Source organism: Siniperca chuatsi, linkage group LG19 (assembly GCF_020085105.1).
Source record: "Siniperca chuatsi isolate FFG_IHB_CAS linkage group LG19, ASM2008510v1, whole genome shotgun sequence".
Taxonomy (NCBI): Eukaryota; Metazoa; Chordata; class Actinopteri; order Centrarchiformes; family Sinipercidae; genus Siniperca; species Siniperca chuatsi.
The window spans coordinates 14,139,878-14,165,329 of NC_058060.1; the positions used below are offsets into that span (position 1 = coordinate 14,139,878).

At 38.0% G+C, this 25,452-nt stretch overlaps 3 protein-coding genes across 5 annotated transcripts in view; all 3 read left to right on the plus strand.

The window, feature by feature from the left end:
* Nucleotides 1–4,988, plus strand: part of jph1a (junctophilin 1a) — a 34,443-nt gene extending 29,455 nt beyond the window's left edge. For both annotated transcript variants that reach the window (XM_044176896.1, XM_044176897.1), the window contains exons 5-7: nucleotides 696–1,429; nucleotides 2,215–2,311; nucleotides 2,506–4,988. In XM_044176896.1, coding sequence (XP_044032831.1) covers nucleotides 696–1,429; nucleotides 2,215–2,295 — 815 coding nt within the window. In that variant the 3' untranslated portion in view covers nucleotides 2,296–2,311; nucleotides 2,506–4,988. The remainder of the gene's footprint in view (nucleotides 1–695; nucleotides 1,430–2,214; nucleotides 2,312–2,505) is intronic.
* Nucleotides 4,989–11,002: 6,014 nt separating this feature from the next.
* Nucleotides 11,003–14,816, plus strand: eloca (elongin C paralog a). The gene is made up of 4 exons (XM_044177231.1): nucleotides 11,003–11,137; nucleotides 11,691–11,716; nucleotides 11,972–12,115; nucleotides 13,414–14,816. Exons 2-4 carry the CDS (start codon nucleotides 11,713–11,715, stop codon nucleotides 13,602–13,604), a joined length of 339 nt encoding a protein of 112 aa, XP_044033166.1. The 5' UTR covers nucleotides 11,003–11,137; nucleotides 11,691–11,712; the 3' UTR covers nucleotides 13,605–14,816.
* A 1,146-nt stretch (nucleotides 14,817–15,962) lies between these two features.
* Nucleotides 15,963–25,027, plus strand: ube2wb (ubiquitin conjugating enzyme E2 Wb). 2 transcript variants are annotated; one of them, XM_044176874.1, is made up of 6 exons: nucleotides 15,963–16,118; nucleotides 16,902–16,993; nucleotides 19,927–20,029; nucleotides 22,311–22,466; nucleotides 22,562–22,637; nucleotides 22,761–25,027. In XM_044176874.1, the coding sequence occupies exons 1-6, from the start codon at nucleotides 16,104–16,106 to the stop codon at nucleotides 22,772–22,774; spliced, it is 456 nt and encodes a 151-aa protein (XP_044032809.1). In that variant the 5' UTR covers nucleotides 15,963–16,103; the 3' UTR covers nucleotides 22,775–25,027. The 2 variants fall into 2 exon arrangements, with proteins under 2 accessions (XP_044032809.1, XP_044032811.1); XM_044176876.1 differs by lacking the exon at nucleotides 15,963–16,118 and adding an exon at nucleotides 16,128–16,628.
* The last annotated feature ends 425 nt before the right edge of the window (nucleotides 25,028–25,452 follow it).

Sequence of the window (25,452 nt, forward strand, 5' to 3'; positions counted from 1 at the left end):
GTCGTCTAGCTACATTTACCACAGTTTTGAAACTATTTCCAAAATCCTTTAGGAGGAATAGTTCGACATTTTGGGGAAAATGCTTATTTGCTTTCTTGCTGAGTTAGACAAGAAAATAGATACCACTCTCATGTCTGTACAAAAAATATGATGCTACAACCAGCATCCAGTTAGCTTAGCACAAAGACTGGAAACAGCTAGCCTGGCTTTGCCCAAAAATCCACTTACGAGTACCTCTAAAGCTTGATAATTAACACGTTATATGTAGTTTGTACAAAAACCAAAGTGTAAAAACGACACGTTGATTTGATTTAACAAACAAGATGTAACGTGTTAATTAGTGAGCTTTAGAGGTTCTGGTAGGCTAATTTTGTTACCTTTGAACAGAGTCATGCTAGCTGTTTAGCTGTTTCCCCCTGTTTCCAGTCGTGGTGCTAAGTTAAGCTAACCGCCTGTGGTGTTAGCTTCATATTTACTTTACAGACTTGAGAGTGGTATCAGTCTTCTTATTCTCGGCAATAAAGTGTATAAGCACATTTCCAAAAATGTATACAGGAATGACATATCTCCTTGCTCTATGACTTGAATGTAGTGATAATACAAACTGAGGTGATGCAGATGTACAGGTTTAGGCATGTACAGTATGTGTAGATTATTTATTATATTAATGTATGTCAACTCTCTCACCTCTGCAGGACCTGACTACATAAAACAACCGTTAAAGGAGCCTGTGGAGATTAAAGAGGTCCCTATCGAAAAGAAGGAAAGGTCCCCAAAAGATTCTCCCCACTTTTACCGCAAAGGTACCACTCCTCCCCGCTCCCCTGTGACCAATCCTGTAGCCACGCCTCCCCCCTCGCCTCACTCTAGCAAGAAGAAAGGTCAGCTCGCCAACAGCACCAGTCGCAAAACCAGCAAAGAGGAAAAACCTTCCCGCAAGACAAGCAAAGAAGAGAAGTCAAGTCATAAGACCAGCAAGGATGAGCGGTCTAGTAGAAAGCTGAGTAAAGAGGAGAGGCCGTCCATCACCGATGGCCCCAAAGGTTCTCATGTGCATGTTGAGGCTCCACCGAAACCCACTAAAATTCAGCAGTCTACCACTGCATCTGCTCCTCCCTCACAGCCTCCTGCAATTCCAGTCAATGGCGAGCTCCACAGCGAGTACCACAGTTACTACGTTAAGGCCCCTTCAAGGGTCCCCCCACCCCCGGAACCTGAGGAGGATCTAGAAGAAGAGCCTAGTGCCCTGGCCCTGGCACGTATGCCCCCACAACCCCCTAGGTCCTTTAGTACCCCCACTCCAAAGCCAGCCTCTATACGGGAGAGCAAGAGCGACCAGAAACTCAGGAAGCAGGATTCCCTAAAGCCAAAGAGCCTCGCAGACACAAAGAAAGCCAGTATGGAGATTGCAGAAAGCATGGAAGAAACAGTAAGTATCAGTCTTAGGACAGGAAAAAGTGTTTTTAAAGAAATAGTTTGACATTTGGGGAAATATGCTTATTTGCTTTCTTGCAGAGAGTTAGATGAGAAGATCGATACCACTCTTACATCTGTACGGTAAATATAAAGTTGGAGCCAGCAGCGGGTTAGCTTAGCTTAGCACAAAGACTGGAAACAGGGGCAAACAGCTAGCCTGGCTAGGTCCAAAGGTAATAAAACCTGCCTACCAGCACCTCTAAAGCTCACTAATTAGTAAACATGCTATATCTTGTTTGTTTAATCCATTCAAAATCTGTGTGTAAAAACAACAATCGTCATTTTACTGGGGGTTATGTACAGAACTATTTCTTGGACAGGACCAGTAGATTCCTGGAGTGTCCGCTGGTTGCCTGGTAATTGGTCCCAGTTGCAAGTGTGATGCGTGTTAATGAGTGATTGAGTGATTGAGTGATGAAGTGATGAATGATTCTATTATCCTTTGAAGATAGCCAGGCTAGATCTTTCCCTGTTTCCAGTCTTTGTGCTAAGCTAATCTAACTGGCTGCTGGCTGTAGCTTCATATTTACCGTACAGACATGAAAGTGGTATCAATTTTCTCATTTAACTTTGGCAAGAAAGTGAATGAACATATTTCCAAAAATGTAGAACTATTCCTACTGCCTACTTCTTTCCATTCAAATGATTCTTATTTTGAAGATAGGCAGTACAGATCATTTGATTGTTGTTTGATTATTTTGTGATATCTGATCTATCTCATAATGTCCTTTTTTGCAGGGTCCTAACTCGATTCTTGTTGCTATGGTAATGCTGTTGAATATTGGCCTTGCAATTATATTTGTCCATTTTCTGACATGATGATGCTGTTTCTCAGGTAAGTTCATTTATTTTTCTAGACACATTTATTCATCAGCAAAAATGAATAAGGAGTAGATGAATTTATAAATTTCTAAAGATGAAAATACATCTGCCCTTTTTACTCATGTCTTATGTATCCTGTGTGTCACAATGTGTTTCTGAAATGTGACAAGCAGCCAATTAAATCCAAACAAATTTTTTATGTTGCAGTGAAAACATGGCAACCGGGACAGTTGCATTGCCGGCCTTGAAAAATGAAAATGGCGCCAGTGAGACACAGGGGCAGCCATAGGTGTTTAGGAATCAGCATGACACCGAAGAGAATCAGGAGGAAGGCATCACTACCACCAACCTCTCATGGGCCTTCTTTAGGGCCAGCCCCGTGAATTAGCACTCCTTTGGCTTCTCTAAAAGCTGAGGTGAAATGCCGTGTCTAGTGAGATAAAAAAAAGTTTAAAAATACAACCAAACATACGCAGTCTGAAAAAAGAAGTAATTGAAACCCACACGTGTGCTGATCCAAGCACTGGTCTCTGTAGCCCACTGCCACTGCCTTGGCAGATAGCGGTGGGCTGACGGACTTTGCTGGAAGAGTGTGGAGATGCACTTTTAGATGACGGGAGCAAACAGCTGCCTTTCTATTTTGCCATCTGACGGTTTGATGGGGAGATGTGAGCCCGGCGGCTGGGAGGGGGGGCACAGTCGCAGCAGGAGCGTGCTCAGGTGTTGGGAGCATTTTCTGGGGTTCACACCACTCTTGCAACAGGAAACTGGGCACGGCCGTTGCCAGCAGTCAGTGCTAGCACGGTCACTAGCCAGTCTTACTCTGTTTACCCAATCATCACCGCAGCTTTCTCGAGCTCCGTCCATTGTAACCCAGGATACACTGCTCTGAAACACTCCCCGTGCATGGTACAGTTTTAACATTTTGTTTTTGTTTGTTTTCTGTTTTATTGTAGTTTTATTTTGTTCATTGTTGTTCTCTGAATGTCCGTTACCTGCAGACATATGCTTGTGGTTGAAAAGGAAATTTCTTCTCTTCTCAAAATGAGTAAACAAATTTGTTTTCCCTTTTACTCATTTCTAACAATTGAGTTGTAATTTGACATTACACATTCATGTTACTGAAAGTGCAATATGTTATTTTTTCAAAGGAAAGCTTATAGTATATTTTGCCAAAAATAGGGGAGGGGGTGAATTATAAAAATCCTATGTTCCATTTATTTTGTCAGACACTCATAATCTGAATAGACTGGTTTTGAGAGAGGTTGCCGATTAAGATCCAGCATTGTGTTTAGGAAGGAGGTTCACACTTGTGAGAATGAAGTAACAAATGTCTTATGCTATTTATTAAATCAGAAGGAAAATGATTTCATTGTACATGTCTAGACCATTTTGCTTGAATTCCTTCATTGCAATCTTTGCTTTCATTGTTTCAGTATACCACTAAAATGCAAAGACGCAGTTCTCACAGCTGCTTCTGTAGGCCTAGCAGTGCTTGCATGCTTATGAGACTGGATCAAAACAGTCTTGTGGACAGTGGAAGTTGAATTTATTCAGGTTGAGGCCATGGGGAATGTGGCACCAGGGAGAAGGAGAGATGCCTTTAAAAGTCTTTAACAGTACTACTGTTTACCTCAGAAAAAGATGAGGAAGGGGGGCGGGGAAGAGATACCATCCTTGTCTTAACTTTGTCGTGTGGGGATACTTTGACTGTTGTCATCACCTGAATCATGCTTTTAACTTGCCTCATCGTAGCTGTTTGTAGTCTTTGTTGCAGGTATGGCATGAGTTTCTTTGATTTTAAAAGTGGTTATTTATATGGATGACATTTACTGTCATCACTACCAAGATTAATTATTTATTCATTGTGCAACTGATGTGTGTTGTAAACATTGGTCATCATAAAAAGGGCTTTAATATGGCTAGATTTTCTTTGCTGCAATTCAGTTTTGAAGTTCAACTTGACTATATTGTCTGTTACACAATGAGCAGCACATTACATTTGGAGAATGCTTCAGCCAGTTAGATGTTTGCAAACTGTCCACATAACTACTGGAAACTAACTATTAAAATCTATTCAACATCTGGAGTAGACAATAAAAGCAGACCAAGAAACTAAATTATTAAAAAATAGTGTTATTTTACAAATGTGATGCATTAAATAACAATTTTTCACCCTTTCTTTGCTACACCCTCTTTTTCTTGTTTTAACTGTCTTCACACAAGCATAGTGAAGACTGACGTTTCAGAGGGTTTAACAGAACAGCCTGTTTATGGGATATTTTTTGAAATGCAACATTGCATGTTGGAGTCATTTATATATAGATTATTATATACTATTTGTAAGGATTTTTACAGAGCACAATCCAGAATCTGGTATGAGTTGGTATTTTTCTAACAATTTGCACACCTGTATTTTGACAATGACTATAACTTGTTTGTAATTGGTAATGTAATGCACATATGTTTGACAGTGGAAAAAAATACTTTATTTCTAATTGGATGTACTGTATGTACCATTTGAGGATGTGAAAGGCAGATGTACTTGTTTGAGTATTTTAGGATATAACGAGGAACTGCGGGAGACTTTTGATATCTCAAGGTTCATGTTACCCCACTGATTTGTGCAAAGTCTTTGGAGATGAAGTTATGTGTATAACAATAAAGATGTTATGCCTTGTTAAACTATATTTTGCTTATTTCTGATATTTTTTACACTCTGACACCAATATGCGTCATCCCAAAGATCATAACTTTCAACCTTCCAGGTGTTGTGACTTTTTTTTCAATATATCAAATAAATTACTCTTATAGAAATCAGAATTGTTATGTGAACATTAACAATGTATAATAAAACACAATACAGCACAGCATATGCTATACAGCTAACATTAATGCAGCACATACAGTTACACTGCCATAAAATCTACAGATGGATTTGAATAGATGCATGCAAGGATTTCCACTTGTCTTATAAAAATGTTTTAAATTCCAGCCTCGTGTTCACTTCTTTGTATCTCCGAGGTTCATCGTCTCATCTGTGCTTAGTCTCCTAGCAATGATGGCCTCATGGTGACCTTCTCATAATGAGATCCGGGGGGAAAAGAGTAGGCATGAAATCAAAGTATCTTCATCGGGGTCTCATATTAGCAGTGCAAGCGCAGGCAGGTGCCTCAGTTTGTCTGGGGTCAGTTTGTACTGTTTCCACTGCTTGGATTAGTGTAGTGTTACACCAGCAGCGGCACCTGCCTGGAATCAACAACGCCATGTCATGCACTTGCTGTGCCCTCTGCCCTGACGCCGGCAGACACTGCAAAACCTGCAGAGTTTTCTCAAAATTTACACTGTTTCATAGTGTAAATTTTGGTTTTCTGTGGAGTTGATTGGGCTAGCAGTAAATTTCAGTTCTTAACTCACTTATATTGGTATTTGATTATCATAACTGCATATGGCAAGTTCCTACATTATTTATTTGTTTACTTTGTCTTACAGGTTAAAATATCAGGTGTCATTATATGCATAATCCTGGCACTTAAAACCCTCATGTGAAGCAGAACTTGTCAGTAATAGTATAGAATATCTCTGTTACTATTCTGATATGGCACAACATGCTGGACAAGATGTTGTTGCTCAAGCAGTCCTGGACAAATATAAACCAAAACCTTATAAGCATATCACCTCCATAGGGACCATTTAACTAATTCCAGTGACAGCTATGATCCTGACAAGGGTGGAGAATCTACAATAATCTTGTTTATATTCAGCAAAGGTGGATGTGCCATCTACTGTACAGGGAAGAGACTCCATATGAATTCACTGCAGCAGGACTGTGGTTGACAACAGAACAGCACAACACATGCCAACCTGACTCTGGGATGCATTTGACATGTATTTGATTTTGGTCGCACTGCACCTTGGTCTGTTAAAAGCTTCTCACTTGCCATCTGACGAACTTACCAGCCACTTTACATTATTTCTCAAGTTTTCACAGCTACCAAAGGTGATTTTGCCTGAAGAAAAAAGTAAAATTTAGAGATGTGCTAAGGAGGACCACAGGTGTCATGGAAATGGTTATTAAGCATTCCATTAATTAATATCTAAGTGGACAATAAAAACAGGACTGAATAAAATATTTTAAAATTAATTAATTACTCCATAAATTAAGAGACTAAATTATTATTTAAATTTAAATGGGCAATAACATGAAGAAAAGGAGCTGCAAGAAAATGGAACTGCAAATGGAAAATGTATTTATTAATTTAATGAAATGCTTTATTTAAACTATTTATAGATTCATTCATTTGTAAGATCTTTTATTAATTCCTGTTTTTATTGTCCAGTTAGATATGAATCAATCAAATGCTTAATAACCATTTCCATGACACTTGTGGTCTTTCATAATACGTGACCAGTTTGGACTCAATAATAACTGGCCAGATTTTGCACCCACTGAATTTGTTACATATTATGCTTTCATAAGTAATGATAATTAAACATTTAAAAAATGATAATCTATTAAAAGGTGACAATCTAGGACCTAAAATATTCAGATTTTTTCAGCCACTCTAGATCAATAGCAAAATAAATGTATTGCTTACATTTTATTTTAACCCCCATTTAGCATTTTAAAGTAGTATTATAATTGTAATAAATAAATGAGTTTTAACACACAATAATGTAGTTTTAAGCAGATATAAGAACATTTTTAGCCTTTACCAATGTATTTGTCAACTATAACTCCTCCTTTATAACTCCTCCCATGAAGCATCCTCAACTAGTATATAAACAGTTAATGAATGCGTTATAATTATATAACATCACATAGTTGTAATCATATATAATAAATTGTAAGTTTTAAACCTGAATAATTAGTACATGTGACAAACAGATAAACAGTTAACAATTTTAAAAAATGATACTTTACTTACTTTGGATTATATACTATTTATTGTTTATATACTGCTTATAAATGCTAAATGGGGGGAATTTTAGATTGTTACAGGTAAATTGTTATTGGTAAATTGTGTACATTTGTTGCTGATTGGTTGATTAAGATTAAATCAACTATGATTTCAAAAATTATATTTCTTTATCTGCTGTGTGTCTGTGAGGATTGGCTTGGACATACAGTATAAGCATCTTAAGTCTGGCATATACGCACTAAGATGAAAGCATGTGTTTCTCATGCGTATATTTAACTTCCCTCTCTAAGCCCAAGCCTCCACCTTCTGACTAAAATGCAACTTGGTTGTGCTTCTAAAATTGGATTAAGGCTTGTAAGCAGTGAGGGGATATCAGTGCCCAGCATTTTTAAAAACTGTTGCTAAGACATCAGTATTAAGCAGATCCCCTTTCCATGCCTTGCATAGCTAGCTTAGCTTAGCATCACTTCATCTGTTATATTTACACAAACAAATCTCAGTTATACAACCATAAACCTATCACACTATCATCTAAAGTAAACTATTATCAGTATCTTATCATTTAAATACACAGCACTTTCTTTTTTTGTCACATGCTAACGTTCCCACATGCTGTTTTTTGTTTGACAGCACATGGATGACTAAAAAATAAACACAATTCACTTATATGCCATTTAAGCACAAGACTTTTCATGTCCTGTTGACAAGACTTTTCATGACATGTGAGTTATGGTGGAGGTTTTATCATAGGGGTCTGTAGGGGAGTCGTTATAGTTTAAACAAGCAAGGCCTCAACACAGTGCATTAGCCTCAAGCTATTGTAAGTAAATGGTTGTCTCACATCCTCTTATCTGTCTGTTATGCCATTTGAAGCTTTCATCATGTGGGGAGTAGGGGCAATAAACTAACATTGTTTTGTAGAAAACAAAAAAGTAAAGCAGGAACATCTTTTGAAGGATGATTTTATGATTTGGGAAGATGCTGTTTCTCCTATGCATCATTCTCTGCTTGTGATAGGTTGTGAGCAATCCACTGTGTCTTAATGGTTGCACAAGTTGGTGGCTTTGAATCATCTGTTGTATTGCAGGGTGCACTGATAATGACAATCATAATAATGTTGCTTCAGTGAACAGCTCTGCTACCTGTGCATCTATTTATCCAAGAAACACATGATTAAGAGACTCCACCACTGTGTTTGGGTACATAAGGGTATCACATTACAGAACAGCAATCATGATGACCACACTTTTTTTTGTCAGCTTGTAGTAAGATTCCTGAAGAATTTAATGATTTAACAATTCACCAGACATTATGTCCATCCAAGAATCGCACATGACAGATGTGTGCCCCGTGAGTCAGTGTTCAAACTATCACCAAATGGTATTACTGTGTGTGGTGTGGTAGCAACGAGAGCTGATATGCTTTAGCATGTCTGAGCTTGAATTCACGCAGTAAAGCTAGAGTCTAATATGTCTTTCTTACACATTATGACACATTATAACTATCACAGGTTTTCTTGATGATAAGGCTACATGAACCAAATTCCATTATAAAAAATTGAAAATAAGCTCTTTATCAAAATAGGTATATTATTTCATTGGTGTATTTTAACAGTAATGAAATAAATACATATTATTAATTACATTGCATATAATTATTTCACCTTTCATCCAATGAGACATAATTGTTTGTGACATGCCATGGGTTAATGATGCTCCTCTCCAGCGAAGGTTCATGAGATTAGGACCAACATGAGAATTGCAGGGCACAGTGACTTGCTGGAGGCAAAAGGGACAGTAACCTCAAATTCATTGTGACAAGCCTTTCCCTTATTTCAGAGACACTATTCCCATACTGACCTGGTTTCATTCAGGGCCTCTACAACTAAGCTATTGTACTGTTCATAAATGATTCTATGTATTGACATTTGACCGACTCTGTGGTATTGAAACTGGTCGTGAAAAGGGGGGAAATGTTTAAACCACATATGAACCAAATGAAATGAACTTCATTGTGTCTGCACCTTTGCTAGCCTATAAGAATGCAAACCATGCTGAATATGTCACATTTGGCTGTCTAAGATGTCAGACAAACACCAACATTTAATTAGACTAACAAGCATTAAGATGGACAAGTGCCTTTTCTAGCAAGTTAACTGCATCCCACCATTTCCAGAACGGCCTGGGTGTGTGCAAGAAAGTGTGATCTGAGAAAGTATGTAGTTAATGTGTCAAAGGGATGGATGATATCACTTGGCATGACAAGAGAGTTTACATGTATTGTGTGTGTGTGTGTGTTTGTGTGTGTAAGGGCCCACAGCAGCCTCCCCAAAATAGAGCTGAGAGCAGCTGCAGCGAGGTGGGTCGTATCAGAGAGACATCAAAGCGGCTGCCGCCACCCGCCCGCTCTGATCATAAGCACTAATGGTGTAATGGGGGACTGGAAGGTCAGTGATTGTTTTTGGTTGTATTTATGTGTGAGTGTGTGTAAGTGTGTGTGTGTGTGAGTGAGTCAACAGGCAAGACAGGCAGTCAACAGGCAGGACGCTACTAGAACTTTCTGGAACATAAACCAACAGCATAGCTAAGCCTAGCATTACTGTAAGACAAATACCAGGTCAGGTGTCACCACTGCAGAAGACACCATTGACATCTGTTGTAGCAATGAGCACAGTCAGTTAAGTAAGACTGGCCAGAGCAGTCTGGGAAAATGGACTCATTTGACCCACCTGTGAGTCAGTTGTGGATCCCTAATATCTGTGTGTAAATAAACAACAGTATAAGGGGGAAAAAATGGTAAAACTCCTTACTGTTTTCCACGAGGAGCACCCCACCTCTGGGTCAAACGGCACAATTTACAGACACACTCAGTAGTCTACTCTTATTAGTGTCACAGCTCAGATAACTCTGCGTCCATTTGGAAGCCTCCGATTTCAACAGTCATCACTTTTCCTGCATGAAAGGACTCCAGGCAGGATCAGGGCAAAGGCACATTCTGAACCTGACCGTGACTACAGCATGTGCCCACTTCTCAACTGTCTCTGATCTATGACGGACACCCCTTTACCTACCTTTAGAAGAGACTTTATGAGCTGTAATGTTTGGTTGTTAATACAAACAACAAATTTAATGAACTAGTTTAGAAAATGTGGGTCTTTAAGATGTGTTATAACACTATTCACACAGGTGAATACTCTTATAATTGTCCTGCCATCCTTGTGTAATCAAAATAATATAGGCTACAATATGCTGAAGTGATTGATTTCTACTCACTGAACTTTGGAAAGTGTATGATAGCACAGAGTGCATGCCTTTTCTCCCTCTCTCTATCATTCTTTTTTGAATCCAGATTTATGAGCCTGCAAAATGTCTCTGTCATGTCCAGTCAGCACCTGCTCTTGCTCATCACAGCCAGTGGAGACAGTCAGGGAGGGTAATCTGAAACACAGGCGCCCCCTATATGCTTCACGGGACATCTCTTCATGGATGGCCTGTAAACCAGTGTAAATTTGACAAGTCATCTCAGCTCTTTATTAAAATTAAAAATTAATATCCTTATTTCCCCTCGCTTATCTAAACTTCTTATCTAGTGACACCGACTTATATTGAACAGCGGAGGTGTAAATGTTCATCATCCAGAAATAGCCTCTGCTTTGCACATAATTTTTTCACTTGCACATTTTGTGATTACAACAGATGGCATTTTATAAAAACGTTTAGTCTCCTTGGAAAATTGAAGAAGGACTTTGGACAAATAAATTAACTGGAATTAACTGGGACCGTTTCTCTCCGCAAATTAATTCTACGGAAGAAATTTATCGCGGACGGGTGTTCCTACAAATTAGTTCCGGGTATCAACAGCCTGGTGGCTAACATTAGCTGAAACGCAATCTCCACTACACATTATACTACAGAGTGGTAAGAAACAGTGCTGTGTTTCGATTACATGTTGTGTCTTAGCGTGTCTCTATCTGTTTATCCGATAAGAATTGCAAACACTAAACAATCGATAAAAGGAATTATAATGTTATCGCTCGTTCGGCAAGGCGTTAGCTTGCTAGCTAACGGTTGCGAATTCACTTAAAAACATTTTGTCTGGAGAAAGACGTGGCCACTAATCCAATTTCAAACTGAATTAGAGCAGAGAAGTTGCAGTTGTAGTTATTCAGATTTATTTTAACAATAGCCACGTTACATTGTGGTACATTAACATTACTGGTAGGTTAGCTATTTGTTTGAGCTGGCTTAACTCAACGTTACACGGTGATTTTCATAAATTCACTAAACAAATTTAAGGCCTAACCTAACATTAGCTAACGGAAACCTTAACGAAAGATGATTGTTTTACGCAACATAACAGCATTACAGCCAGTGTCCAGCCTAGGCGACTTTCTAACCTTATTGTATGTTCGAGGGTGTTGGTGTCCTAATTAAGATGTTTCTGTGTTGTGTTTCTATCTTCCGTGTCAAGGTTAACAGAAATATCGAACAGGATGGGTGAGTACCTTCCCAGAAATTCATAAAATTTGCCAATTCATAAAATGTCTGTTCACACCAGAGTAGGTGTTTGTGCCGAGTCACAGATGTCTCATTTGTTAACGTTTCTCTTAAATAGCACAATCTCTGGCTATTCTCCAAAGTCACTACCGTTATTACAGTTGGTCAAATGTGTGTGTGTGTGTGTGTGTGTGTGTGGTACTTAAGCATTTGGCTTACACCTGTTTGAGATTGTCACTTTGTGTTGCTTCATAGATGGTGAAGAGAGAACCTACGGTGGCTGTGAAGGGCCAGATGCCATGTATGTGAAGTTGATCTCTTCAGATGGCCATGAATTTATTGTGAAAAGAGAACACGCCTTGACATCTGGGACTATCAAAGCCATGTTAAGCGGACCAGGTGAGGATTCATGCAAATTAGTCAAAGTATAGCAAACTGCTATATCTTCTAACGTTAAAATTAACACACCTATGAATATACTAAAGGTTCTCTACTTTACATTAACTGAAATAATTTTATTCCTGGTAAATTAGTAAAAATCCGCCATGCCCAACAAATAAATAAATTCATCAGCACACCCAATGGTACTGATAAAGAAGTCCAGTGCAAATTGAAATAATTTATAATGCAACAATGTGACACATTTTTGGGACCTGTCAGACATAAGTGGGGGATTCGCTCGTGGTGGTGAATTACATACATAGACTGTGCACTACAAGACACCCATCAGTAACAATAAGGTTGAATATGCTTGTAGAATTTAATATTTTCCAGGTGGATTATGCCTGAAATTTAAGACTTTTTTTTTTTTTTTTGGATTTAACAGAAGTAGCTTCTGTTAGCTCTGAGATTTGCCAAATGTTGGTAGCCATACAAGGTTGGCAAGAGCCTAATGAGAGACAGAACAATAAACTAAGAATTGGAGGGATTGGTAAGGAGTGTCAGAGCATTATGTTTGTTGGTCATTAGTGCTGCCCAGATAAATTTGACTTTACTGTAAACTGTAGATACCAACACTGAATGTTATTAAATCTGTTGAACAAAAAGTTTGCTTGAATAGTTTCAGGCAGTACTGTCTTAATACCCAGCAAAGTATGTCCTGTGGAGTGGTGTAACCTGAGATTGTTTTTACTGGGCATTTAAAAGTAGCTAAAATATACTGGAATCATTCAGGAGTGCACAGTCTGTATATTTAAAAAAAAAAAATAAAAATAAAAATACTGACATGTCTACTTTGGACCAAATTAAAATCAGAGCTGCTCCTCTGTTAATAATTCAACTACCTCGTCTCCCCTCGTTAAACATGTTATGTATGAACAGGGTTTTACTTTAATAAAAACATTATTAATCATTTGTCAGCCTAGTTGCCATAAGGCTGTATAGGAAATGTGTACAGTAGTGATGCTATGCATTATTAAGGTGTTTATTTAGTCAAGTCAAGTTAACTCTGCATGTCCAGGTGGTGGCACTATGCTCCCTCCATACAACGGTTTTGTTGCCTTCTATTAAATGTGGATTATAGAACTTTTTCTTGGATGTCATTGATACCTGCCATTGTTTTGTGCCTTTTTTATGTTAGTGGGTAGCATCTTTCAGAATTATTCTGTTTTATAGCTACTTCCAGCATAGGATATTCCAGGTGTATTTCTGAAATTGCATGAATTCAGAATTGGTACACTGTAACCCTCCATCTGCAGGTCAGTTTGCTGAGAATGAAACCAATGAAGTGAACTTCAGGGAGATTCCATCTCATGTCCTGTCCAAGGTCTGCATGTACTTCACCTACAAGGTCCGTTACACCAACAGCTCCACAGAAATCCCTGAATTCCCCATCGCTCCGGAGATCGCACTGGAACTGCTGATGGCTGCAAACTTTTTGGATTGCTAAATTTACAGAGATAATGTAGCAACTTAAAACATTTTTAGATTTTTTTGAATATTTAAATTGTTTTGCCATTTACATCATATGAAACTTTTTTTTTTTTTTTTTTTGCACTTGGCTTTCTGTCATAATTTTATTAGTATTAAAGGATTTCATTTTAATGTAATAAATGGATAGGGCAGGCTGCATCACTTGCCCCAGAATGTGATAGATGTGCCCCACTCCGTAAATATTTCCTCACCCCTCCACCTTTAATAAAGACCTGTTTGGTGAGCACTTTGTTGCCAATTGCTACCTTGTTCCATATGAAGTACATCTGACTTTAAATACCACTTTCAGAAAAACCTGCATCATACTTCAGTTGTGTTTTTTTTATTTTATGTTATTCTAGCTCAAGTAAAACATTAGAAAATGCTTGAAAGACCACAAAGAACAGTCGGCAGAGATATTATATACACTAAAATGTATAATTTGTTGTACATTAGTGGTTAGACATAACAGGGAGGAGATCTGTCTTAAAAATGTTGCTCTTACTCACCTGCTAAGGATGTTTGGAAGATAAAGTGGATACCTTGTAAAAGATGTCAAATTCTCTGTTAGGACAATAATGTAATAACAGCTTGGAAACAATAAAAATTCACATGTTTTTTGAATCTATTACAAAATTAATAATGTAATTATACCCGTTATCCTTTGTAATAGGAGAACCACAGTGGTTGATTATTATTATTTTTTTCTTTTTCATTGTGAGAGGTAACAACACTGTTGAAATTGCGTTACGAGAATATGTTACACCTCAACGGTGGTCGCTTAAACTTTTTTTAAAGTCTAATTATGTTTGGAAGAACCTGCACTAATGTTCAAATGTTGGATTAAAATGGATTTTGGGAAACTGACAATGATCTAATTAACGTGAGCTTTTATGTTCACACAGTACATATGCCTAGATGGATTAGCGAAAGATTTTCCAAGATGGTGAATTGGTAGTCAAAATGTGGTAACATTGTGGCCTCATCAACAGTTAAGTATTTAGGGCTGATGAGGGGGTATATGTTACATGTTACAGAAGAAAACTGTGCACGCATGATATTTCAGGTACCCTTTTCTGATTTACACTAAAGAAAGTGGCTCTATGATCAATAAAATATGGCAAAATGACAAGTGCAAGCTGATGGATATGATCTTATAATTCTGAATAAATGTTGCTTTGAACATGCATATATGTCTTTAAGCACCTATCAGCAAATTTTCAATGTGGTTACATCTTACTGCATGAAATACTGTAATACTTAGAGTGAATGTGGAGAGTCTTTTAAGCTATTATCTGGCTTATTAAGTTGCAACCATATCAGGTGGGAGCTCATATCATATTTCAGTTATTAGCTACAGACTGAAGGTTTTTTATTTGGGAGAAACCTCAGGAGGCTTAGTCAAATTTCACTTCAGTTGAATAAAATGTTCTAAACTTTGCTGGCAGATGAATTGATATACAGTGGTGTGAAAAAGTGTTTGCCCCCTTCCTGATTTCTTGTTTTTTTGCATGTTTGAAATGAAGACTTTGGAGTGGCCTAGTCAAAGTCCTGACCTGAATCCTATTGAGATGCTGCTGGCATGACCTTAAAAAGGCAGTTCATGCTCGAAAACCCTCCAATGTGGCTGAATTACAACAATTCTGCAAAGATGAGTGGGCCAAAATTCCTCCACAGCGCTGTAAAAGACTCATTGCAAGTTATCACAAACGCTTGATTGCAGTTGTTGCTGCTAAGGGTGGCCCAACCAGTTATTAGGTTTAGAGGGCAATCACTTTTTCACACAGCACCATGTATGACTAATGTTTAAATTTGTTTGATGATCTGAAACATTTAAGTGTGACAAACATGCAAAAAAATAAGAAATCAGGAAGGGGGCAAACACTTTTGCACACCACTGTACTTCATGTACCTTAGACAATCTGGCTTTTATGTACAAAGGGGAATGAAAAGCTACAAGGTTTTAAACTAGTTATACATTTTTGATTCTTGGAGTTTTCACCAGAATTTTTCTTTTTAATAAAAGGAAGCTTAGATGACAGAAAAAAACAAGATATTATCACCCAAGTGTATGAGATGCTACAATAAAAAGCATAATCCATTTAGTGATTTAAGATGAATATCTAACTGAATGATACTATGGTTAATCAGAGTGTGTTTTTAATATGTTACTTCAAGCAAAGTATTTTCCTAATTGTGATAAGTTTAATAACTAAAAGACAAACCCAGACAGATCCTCCCTAATGTCCCATGTGACCTGATTGGATTTTAACACATTTCTTCAATTTTATGAAATGTTATTGTAAAGCTGCTAAATAGTCCGTTAACGACATAAAATGAGTTAGACGTGAGCGGGGTCTTGGCTCTGACGGTGCACATCAGTGGTTTGTTTTCCTCTGTCAAAACAGCTTCTCATGTCACGTGACTCCCTGACGTACAGTCCTCCACTCTGCGCTGATGCAGGGGGGTTTCCATCATGGCGTCGATGCAGGTAAGAATACAATTGACAGCGAACGTATATTTATAATTTACCTGACCTTTAGCCTGGTCTTTCCTGGTAGTTTATTAACCACTTCATTTAGATACATGTATATGTTCGAAGTAGTGATGACATTAAAGTAAAAGCGATGAGATTTGTCTAAACTGTTCAGGGTTAGCGCTAGGTCTTTGCTAGCAATACAACTAGCCCATCATCATCAACAGCACCAAGTCGAGGCTAGCATAGAAACCAGCTTCCTGGATACATATATTGATGAGTGGCGATGTATTTATTTCGCAGCAACACATGGATGATAATTCAAGGGATGTGATTTTATCAGTTGAAATTCATTCTAATATTTTAAACGAGTGCTAACTGCTATTTGGCTGCCGATGACGTTAGCTAGCTTACGAGACAGTGCGCAGATTGACTAGTTCCAGTTTCCTCTTGAGCTGAACAGGTGCATCGCTTTCTTAAGATAGCTGTGTCGAATCGAATCTGAAAACCCATAAAACCTACTTCGTAAGTTAATCGACTGATGACCTGGGTTTGTTGCTTATATCTTACACTTAGCCATCGTTTCATCTGCCGTCATTAAATGATATATCTAAACATCATTGAGATAACATTGATATTTTACGGTGGTTTGGTTATGGATCGCTCGAAACGCTAATTTGTTTTTATTTGATTTGACTCTCCTATTTCTTTACTATGGTTTGTATATCGTCGTGATGCTATATTTAAACATTTTTGAGTATAGTAACGTTAGAAACCCAAACACATTCTCTCCCACAGAAAAGGCTACAAAAGGAATTATTAGCCCTGCAAAATGATCCACCCCCCGGAATGACGCTTAATGAAAAAAGTGTACAGAACACCATAACACAGTAAGTATTTATTTATTTATTTTTTTGCATGTGATTCATTTATTTCAGCATGGCAGCATTGTCTAACGCAATAAACTTTAGGACACAATCACCTACACCTACAGTAGTCATTGAAGAAGGTTTGCATCTATGAATAAACTCAAATCTCATGTGGCTTTGTAAAATGTCATGTTTCTTCACTATGAGAGAGCTGTGTGGTGAGCATGTCTGGTGCCACACATGCATTAAATGTTACTGTTGCAATAGAAGTGGTATTAAGACACAAAGCTCTTGTAGCCTCAGCAGTGACTGGCGAGGAGGAATCAGGGTCATTTCAGTGACTGGCAGCTCTGGCCCTCAGTAGAGTGTCTTAGCACGGTGTCACTATTCATCCTCATAAAATATTTAACAGTTGGCATGCAGGAGTTGGGCTAGGGTAGCAAGGAACAGAGGCTGCTTAGCTGACCTTTCTGTCTGGGTGTCTTGGTGTTCCCTTAAATGACCATGATTATGTTATCTGAGTGTGTCAAATTGTGTCTGATAAGCAGTAAGGATGAACTAAGTTGTAGTCTTGCCATCATTCAAATGTCTTTCAGTTGCAGGCTCGCAACATTGACTTTGAAAGTTACTACCTGATTGTGTTGGTTGGAATGTCATCCAGTTTCATTGCTTGGCACTTTTGCCGTCTTAAAGAGGCAATACATTTTACAGTGCTTGTGGCTAGTTTACGAAACTGTAACAACAATGAAAGATCCATTACTTTAGCATCTCCCTCATTAGATAACCAACGCCTGGTCAGACAGAATGAATGTTTTGTGTTTTGCATGACTGACAAGTCTCCGAACTTGTTCAGCCGGCTTCTGCATTCACTGTGCATCTCAGGTTTGAGAACATAACATTTCAACATCTTTTTGTCAACATCAACTCTGACCTTGAAAGGTCTGTTGAGCCTAGGTTAGTTTTCTGTCATAGTAATTGAAAGTAGTAGGGATTTGCCCGTCTTATCATATGTGTCCTAGTGGTGTAAAATACAAATACTGCTTGACATTCAAGCTAACCTTATCCCTTTTAAAAAACAAACATGGTGGGGAACTCACTAGTGACAATGCTGTGCGTGTGGTAGTGATAAGGTGACCATATGTTTTTAGTTTTATAGCTTTGTTTATATAGTACATTTCGTCTCTCAGTACTGCTCATTAGATTACAATGTCTTTCTGTTCACTGTGTGATAGTGCAGATAGCTTAGCTTGATGCCGTAATGAGTCAGCCATTGCAAACAAGGAAACTGCTGCTTTAAAGCACTGCGAGTCTCATATGTGTACTCAGTTTTCCCCACTTTCACTAAATGGCTCAGTGTTATTTTTGTTGACTGGATCATATAATCACCAGGCTATGGGGAATTTGAGCAAGTTGAGCATAATGTCCTTGGAGCCCTTTCCTGAGTTCAGCGTGGGGTACATCAGGTGTAACTCAGCATCATTTACAGTGATGCTGCCTCGCTCTAAGCTAAGAAAAATCGAACCCCTTTCAGACGCTTTGACCATTGGACTTTGTAAGGGTGAAGTTTTAAACAGGATTGACCTCGCATGTAGGCCTAAATGATCATGTGCCTGAGGCTAGATTTGAAAGAGAGACAGGGCTATAAACCAGAACAACAGCCAAAAGTTTTTTAATGTCCTTTCTGCACTGCTTGCCTGATGAAATTAGGCCAGAGATTGTGATGCTGCCATCAGTGCTCCTTTTTCTTCCTCTGAGGTTTCTACTGTGAGCAGGCAATCCCCGTAAATGTTCTGCACTAGACTTAAATATTTAGCTTTTTGGCCAGTGAAGTAACAATTAGCCTATTGAGCAGGTAGACTGTCCTTCATCCCAAAGACCCAGGATCAAGCCCCTGTGTTTGCAGTCATCTCCCCTTCTGAGCAAGACATTGAATCCCTCGCAGCTCAGTCAGCACAGTTCTGTAGCCAGGCTACAGAAGCGAAAACAGATTGTGTCCAGTACATCAATAGAGTATCACATTATTACTAAACAACTGTCATAACCCAGCTGAATATTGAATGTCACTGGAATGAGTCAGACTAAAAGCTTTTGATTACACACTTACTGCAGCATTGGCGGCTCACATTTTGAATGATCCTTTTTTTAATAATAATGAGATGTGATACATGCAAGTCATTCTGTACATGTTTCCAACTAATCTACTTCAGAATGATGAGATAGAACAGAGGTTAGGCATTTACCAGTGAGTTAGCATGCTAACATTTGCTAATTAGCAGGTAACACAAAGTTTAGCTGAGGCTGATGGGAACGTCATTAGTTTTGCAGGAATTTGGTCATAAACCAAAGTATTGGACAAAACAATTTATTCTGAGGGGGACATTGATGTGTGTACCAAATTTCATAGCAACCCATCCAATAGTTGTTGAGCCAATTCACTCAAAACTTCATGGCAATGTCACGGTTGCACTAGAGGAAAAGTCAATCTCCAAAGTTATTAGGATACATCATCTGGGCATACATATCTGTACTCAATTTCATGGCAATCCATCCAGTAGTTGTTGAGATATTTCAGATTGGACCAAAGTAGTGGACAGACAGACTGACATTGCCATCCCTAGAGCCATGCTGCTAGTATGGCTCTAGGGAAACCTAGAAAAAAAAAACAACCTTGTATAAAACCATTTCTTCCTGAAGCGCAGAAAAGGTTTGTTGTTAAAGGAAGTGTTAATCTGATATCATGACTTGACAGGAAGAATAATTCTTGCTCTAATATCTAATATCTATTCTAATACTTGCTCCATCATCTTAAAAATATTTTGCAACAGACATGTTTTTAGATTTGTGGACACTACTTGTGTTTTAGTTCATACGTGTTGGGTGATCAGTATAATTTTTTACCCTTTTTGTTTGAGTGAAATGTTGAACATGTTTTAAAATTGTGCCTTTTATTTTAGGTGGATTGTAGACATGGAGGGAGCACCTGGCACACTGTACGAAGGAGAGAAATTTCAGCTGCTTTTCAAATTTAGTAGTCGATATCCTTTTGATTCACCTCAGGTAAGCAGAAGTTGCTCTGCAACCATCAGTGTGTGTTTGTTTGTATGTGGGTAAATGTGAGGCTCTTAGTCTTGTTCTCAGCTTGGAAAGTGCTACGTAAGTGCAGTCCATTTACCCATCTTGTCTTGGGGACCTAGAAAGTCCCGTCTGCTTCAACCATGATGCACAAGCTGCTTTGCTGGGTGTGGACACCAATGAACAAACAGATCTGGAATCTGGTTCCATTTAGTTTCTACTGTTGGATTTCCTGACTAAATGTTCAGTATCCATTCTCGTGATAGTTTGATCCAAGAATGAAGTTCTTAACTATGAAAGTGGTTACCAAAACAGATTCATATGCTGCCAGTTTGCAGGTACAGTGTACAGAGGTGCCCTTTTCCAAACAGAACAAAAGACCTGTGTAAACAATCCTTTATATCCACTGTTTGGATGCCTGCAATAATCACATGAAACACATCGGCTCTGCAGTTGTTGAATCTTGTGGAATGAATCTCTGCTTGGAAACACTGGAGCCAGGAATCACTGACAGAGACACCAGAAACTCCCATTGAAGCCATGTTTGAGGGGATTAGTTTAACTCAACAATCTTGTTTCACTCATCAGAAGCCTGGCCGCCTAAAAATAGAGAATGAGTGAGTGTAGAGAAAATTAGATAAACTTAGCTACTATCCTCTCAAATAGGAAGGGCAGGCTGTCAAAGTGGCCCTCTGTTGGACTCCTCTTGGGGCCCCTGAAGGAACTTCAGTGTTAGTGGTTATTAGTTGTTAGTCAGTTATTGGTTGTGTGAGGAGCTTCAGTGGTAATTCTATATTGCACAAATGTGTAGTTGTGATAGTATGCATACAGGATTTTGGAACCCCCCACCCCCCATAGTGAATGCTATTAAACAACAACAGTGTGACCATTGGCCTACTCAAACTCAGTTGATAACAATTGCATTAACAGCTTGTGCCTGTTTCTGTAGAGCCCCGACATAGATGTCCTCTTGTACTTACTTCTGTCAAATGTTCACAAGAAAAACTACTGATTTGCTGCCAAAAAATGCCACATTGATTTTGTTTGCCACATTGTGCATAAGTTGACAAGCTGAAATTGTTGAAATTTTCACACAGTTCAGCACCTTACAACACACTTTGGTCTGTTTTTTTTTTTTTTTGCAATGTCATGTGATCAGTGATGCGATTTTTAATATTGTCTTTTAGGACTGTGTTTTCCCACCATATATCCTCCTGACTTTTAAATTGATTTTATTTTGCGTGTATGTCTGGCTATTGGCTATAAAGTTGCCTTACATGGTGAACGCAGGGTGCTGCATTTGACCCTGTTTTGGTTGCAAAACCGCCATTTTGCCGTGTGAATGAGTAGAAATTAATTTTGTTCTGAGTATACTTGTAAATTTAAGTTTCGGGGGGAAAAAGAGGCCTAAGAGTTACAACAGAGAGAAAATGGGCAGCTCCTTGCTTGCAAAAGTGAAAATATTAATTGAATCTTCTGTTGCACACAAATCAACAAAAGCAGCACACAGAAGGATAGTAGTGGTGTAGTACAAGAGTCGCTGCAATATAACATCGAGGTAGGAAAGCAACATGTACCTGTCTGCTCATGCTCACACCTCTGACCTTTGTGTTTATCAGATGTTTCAGTAAATATTTTAACTTTCTGTCAGCGAGGAGCTTTCAGTTGTCTTGATGTTTTGAGTATAGTGCCAGATTTACTTTTTCCGACCCCCCCCCCATGATGTGGAGTCTGCATTCTCCTGTGAGGCCCTGTCTGGTGCCAGACTGCCTCAACCCATTGTTACCCTCTTTACCCATTCTGACTCTACTTTAGCACCTCATTCTTGAGTTCCTCTCTTCTCATGACACTTTCTGTATCTTCCTGTTTAGCCCTGACTCTTTACCCTTTTACCGGCTAATGTTCCCCGTTCCTTCTTATAGAACATGACAACTGTTTTTTTTTTTTTTTTTTTTTTTTTTTTTTTTTTTTAATAAAACATGTCTCCACTCTTAGTCTCCCATTCTCTCTTCCCCTCTCTCACCCAATCCCGGCCCGCAAGTCTCATTATTTTCTGTCATTAATGAAAAAATCTCAACTTTTTCTAGACAAATACTTTCCCAAGTTGTGTCTTTGACGACTATACCCTCGATTCAGTGAATAATGTAGAAACGGTTATTAAGGTCATCTTTTTGGCATCAAATACCCACCACCTTCATAGGCTTATTATTATGACATTCAATGAATGATCTTAATAACCGCTGATTTTTTTTCTTTTGTTTCACAGGTAATGTTCACAGGAGAGAATATACCTGTCCACCCTCATGTGTATAGTAACGGTCACATCTGTCTATCTATACTAACGGAAGATTGGTCGCCAGCCCTCTCAGTGCAATCAGTTTGTCTTAGCATTATCAGCATGTTGTCCAGCTGCAAAGAAAAGGTAGGGAACCTATAATGTGTATGGGTGGACAAATATAGTGATTCATTTAAATTATATGCTTGTTAAATGTTAAATCTAAATGCCCTTTTCTGCAGAGACGACCGCCTGATAACTCCTTTTATGTAAGAACGTGTAACAAAAATCCAAAGAAGACAAAATGGTGGTATCATGGTGAGTATTTTCAATTTAACACGTTTTTCTTTTTCTTTTCTTTTTTTGGTTGGAGGACATAAAATCAATTGCTTGTAATTCTAAAGGTGATGTCATTTCAATATTTTTTGTTTGCCTTCACAGATGATACATGCTAATGTACAAACTTTGTAATACTTGTAGAAGAAAGAAGTCCTACTGACCTACGTAAAGCACTTTTTAATCATTCAGTCTTTGAACTCTGACCTTTGACTGGAACAATGGACACCATGCGCTGGAGGCTCTTGACTGCATTTCCCCCGTGGACAGTGGATGCATGTTTAGTCAGTTGTAATATAAAGAACGAAAATAATGGAGCGTTTAGATGCACCCAAGATGGATCATTTTTGGCAAAAAGGTAGTAATGCAGCGAGTGAGCAAGCAAGGTGGATTTGTAGTGAGATAATTATAATTCCTGTTTTAAGATTATTATTGTTACTTTTTTGTTTGTGTGTGGGTGCATTTTAAGGTCCTTGTGTTGTGCAATAATAACTGATGGATGCATGCTTGGGCCTACAAAGAGAAATCCAAATCTAATCATTTTCTGGAAGGGATCTGACCATCATAACCCCAAGAAAATGCTTCATCTGTTTATTTGTTTTTTAAAATTATATGCACTGTGAAAGTATCTAGTTTTAAAAAGGCACTATTAGTATGTTATTCCCAACTTGCAGTGGTACTGTAATCAGTCCTCCACTTATTTATCAGGTTAAAGGGTTTTAGTTTGCAACACTGTATAAAGAGTAAACCCTGTTTTCTTCTTCATCTTCCAACTTGAGACCTGGCTGCAGTTCTTCCTGCTGTTAAACAGAATGTCGGTACAGATGGAATAAAACAGATATGATGATAGATGCGGATGACCTCAATGTACGTCTCATAAAGTTGGGCTGAACTCGTGTAGTGTTCACTAGTCCAGCCTTGAAGATGTGCAGCGACCACTCTTTCATTATAAGAATGTCTGTAACATGTGAGAACATTGTCGCACGATCCATTTTTATTTTTTTAATGATACTTTTATTTAATGCTTTAATCTTCTACAATGTTTGGATTTTAAATATCTTAAGTTCTTTTTTTGTACTGTTTTCAACAAGCTGATACTTTGAAAAGGGGTGTTGTTTTGATGGGTCACTATGTTTTGGAATTTTTTTTTTCTGCATTTGCAGTTATTTAATTTAAATCTTTGTTCTCCAGAATGGTAATGAATGATGAAAAGGAGAGTCTTTTATAGAAGTAGTAAAGACAAGGCTTTTGTGATTCCCCCTGGTCAGAGTTTTGGCTCAGGTACTTTTTTCAATAAAGAGATCACCTCTAAAAAGATACCTATCAGATATTTTGAATTTAACTATATTTTCACCAAAAGAGACTGTTATGTTGTAAACTTATAACATGTCTGAAACTATTGTATATAAGTCTTTACATTGTTGGATGATGTGAAAGAAATCAGCAGAGGATGCATTTACTTTATTGTAGAATGATAATAGGAGTGCTTTATTTCATTGGAAATTAGTCTGCATCTTTTGCTAATTAGGATGTGTACAGTCTGCAACAAACACAACTGTTGGTAAAAAAATTTAAAAAAGTTTAGTAGTTTTACAGTGGGTGTGCATGCAATTTTAAACCCTACTTTTTCTTATTGGCATCAGACATTGTGACAACTTTTAGTCTTTCCATAACTTAGGTAATGGTTTATGGGATGGATGGATATTACAAACCTCCCCTCCAGAGGCTGTCATTTCAGACTGTAATCACTCCATTTCTAAAGAAATGTTTATTGCCATCCAGTCAGAGATACTTGAATTTTCCATCTTGGGTTTGTTTGTATTGCATTTGCTTTTTCCAGGGTCTAGCTGAGTTTCTTGAATGAATTTGAGTGAATGTGATGATACTCTACTGTAGAGGAGATTACCACAGCACACCGCTATCTCAAAAACTATATTGATAACTTAAAGACATCTATTTAACCAATGATTTTTTTTTATTAGCTTCATTGTAACGGTCTTGTGTGCTGTCACTGTGCTATGAGAAAAAGACAGTAGGACTGAAATGATTGTGTAAATGCAGTCACAAAAGCATTTGTGAGGGGAAAAGAAGCCTTCACCTAGTCGGCAGTGGATCAGTAGAGATTTGAAAAACCTGCGAGTGAATATGTTAAAGGGGTTTGGATGATGTTTTTTTTTTTCTACCTAGGTTTTTTTTTTTTTCGTTTTAATGTATTTTGAGCTCTTAGCTTGCAGCTTGTTGTGAGTGATCAACACTAATGAGGGTGTGTTATTTATATTTGAAATTTTGTTCTGGGATGTGCAAGCTCCATGTAATAGGTGCCTGTTCATTTTCATAATCAATAATAAAAGCAAAGATTCACTTTTATTCAACCTTGGTTTGCACAATGTTTGAATATTTAATGCTTGTTTTTTTCCTGCAGCCTGTAAAAGCCTTTTATGCATTTTATGCTGACATCAATTAAAACTAATTAGTCCCACTCTAAAGAGAGTGCAGGTGGGGATAAGGATGATGACCGCCAAATTCAGAAAGAAAATCGCATTGTTTGCCAAAAGTGTCCAAGAAATATGTTTGAGGACATGTAAGTCTCATCAAGGATGTCAAGACATTTCACAGTGTAACGGAGAAAACTGAGATTATCTCACAGATGGTCAAATCTATTAAGCAATCTTTGCACTGCAACACAAAAACTTCTCATTTTAGGTATGCAATGCACACCATCAGCCATGTGAAATTACATAAGGCAAACATTCGTTTAAAAAAAGTTTCATGCAAATCATTTCAGTAAACTAAACAA

Coding starts and splice junctions, on each gene's coding strand:
- eloca (XM_044177231.1), top strand. Junction 12,116..13,413: donor AGCCATGTTAAGCGGACCAG/GTGAGGATTCAT, acceptor CTCCATCTGCAG/GTCAGTTTGCTGAGAATGAA.
- ube2wb (XM_044176874.1), top strand. Junction 16,994..19,926: donor GTACAGAACACCATAACACA/GTAAGTATTTAT, acceptor CTTTTATTTTAG/GTGGATTGTAGACATGGAGG. Junction 22,467..22,561: donor TGTCCAGCTGCAAAGAAAAG/GTAGGGAACCTA, acceptor CCTTTTCTGCAG/AGACGACCGCCTGATAACTC.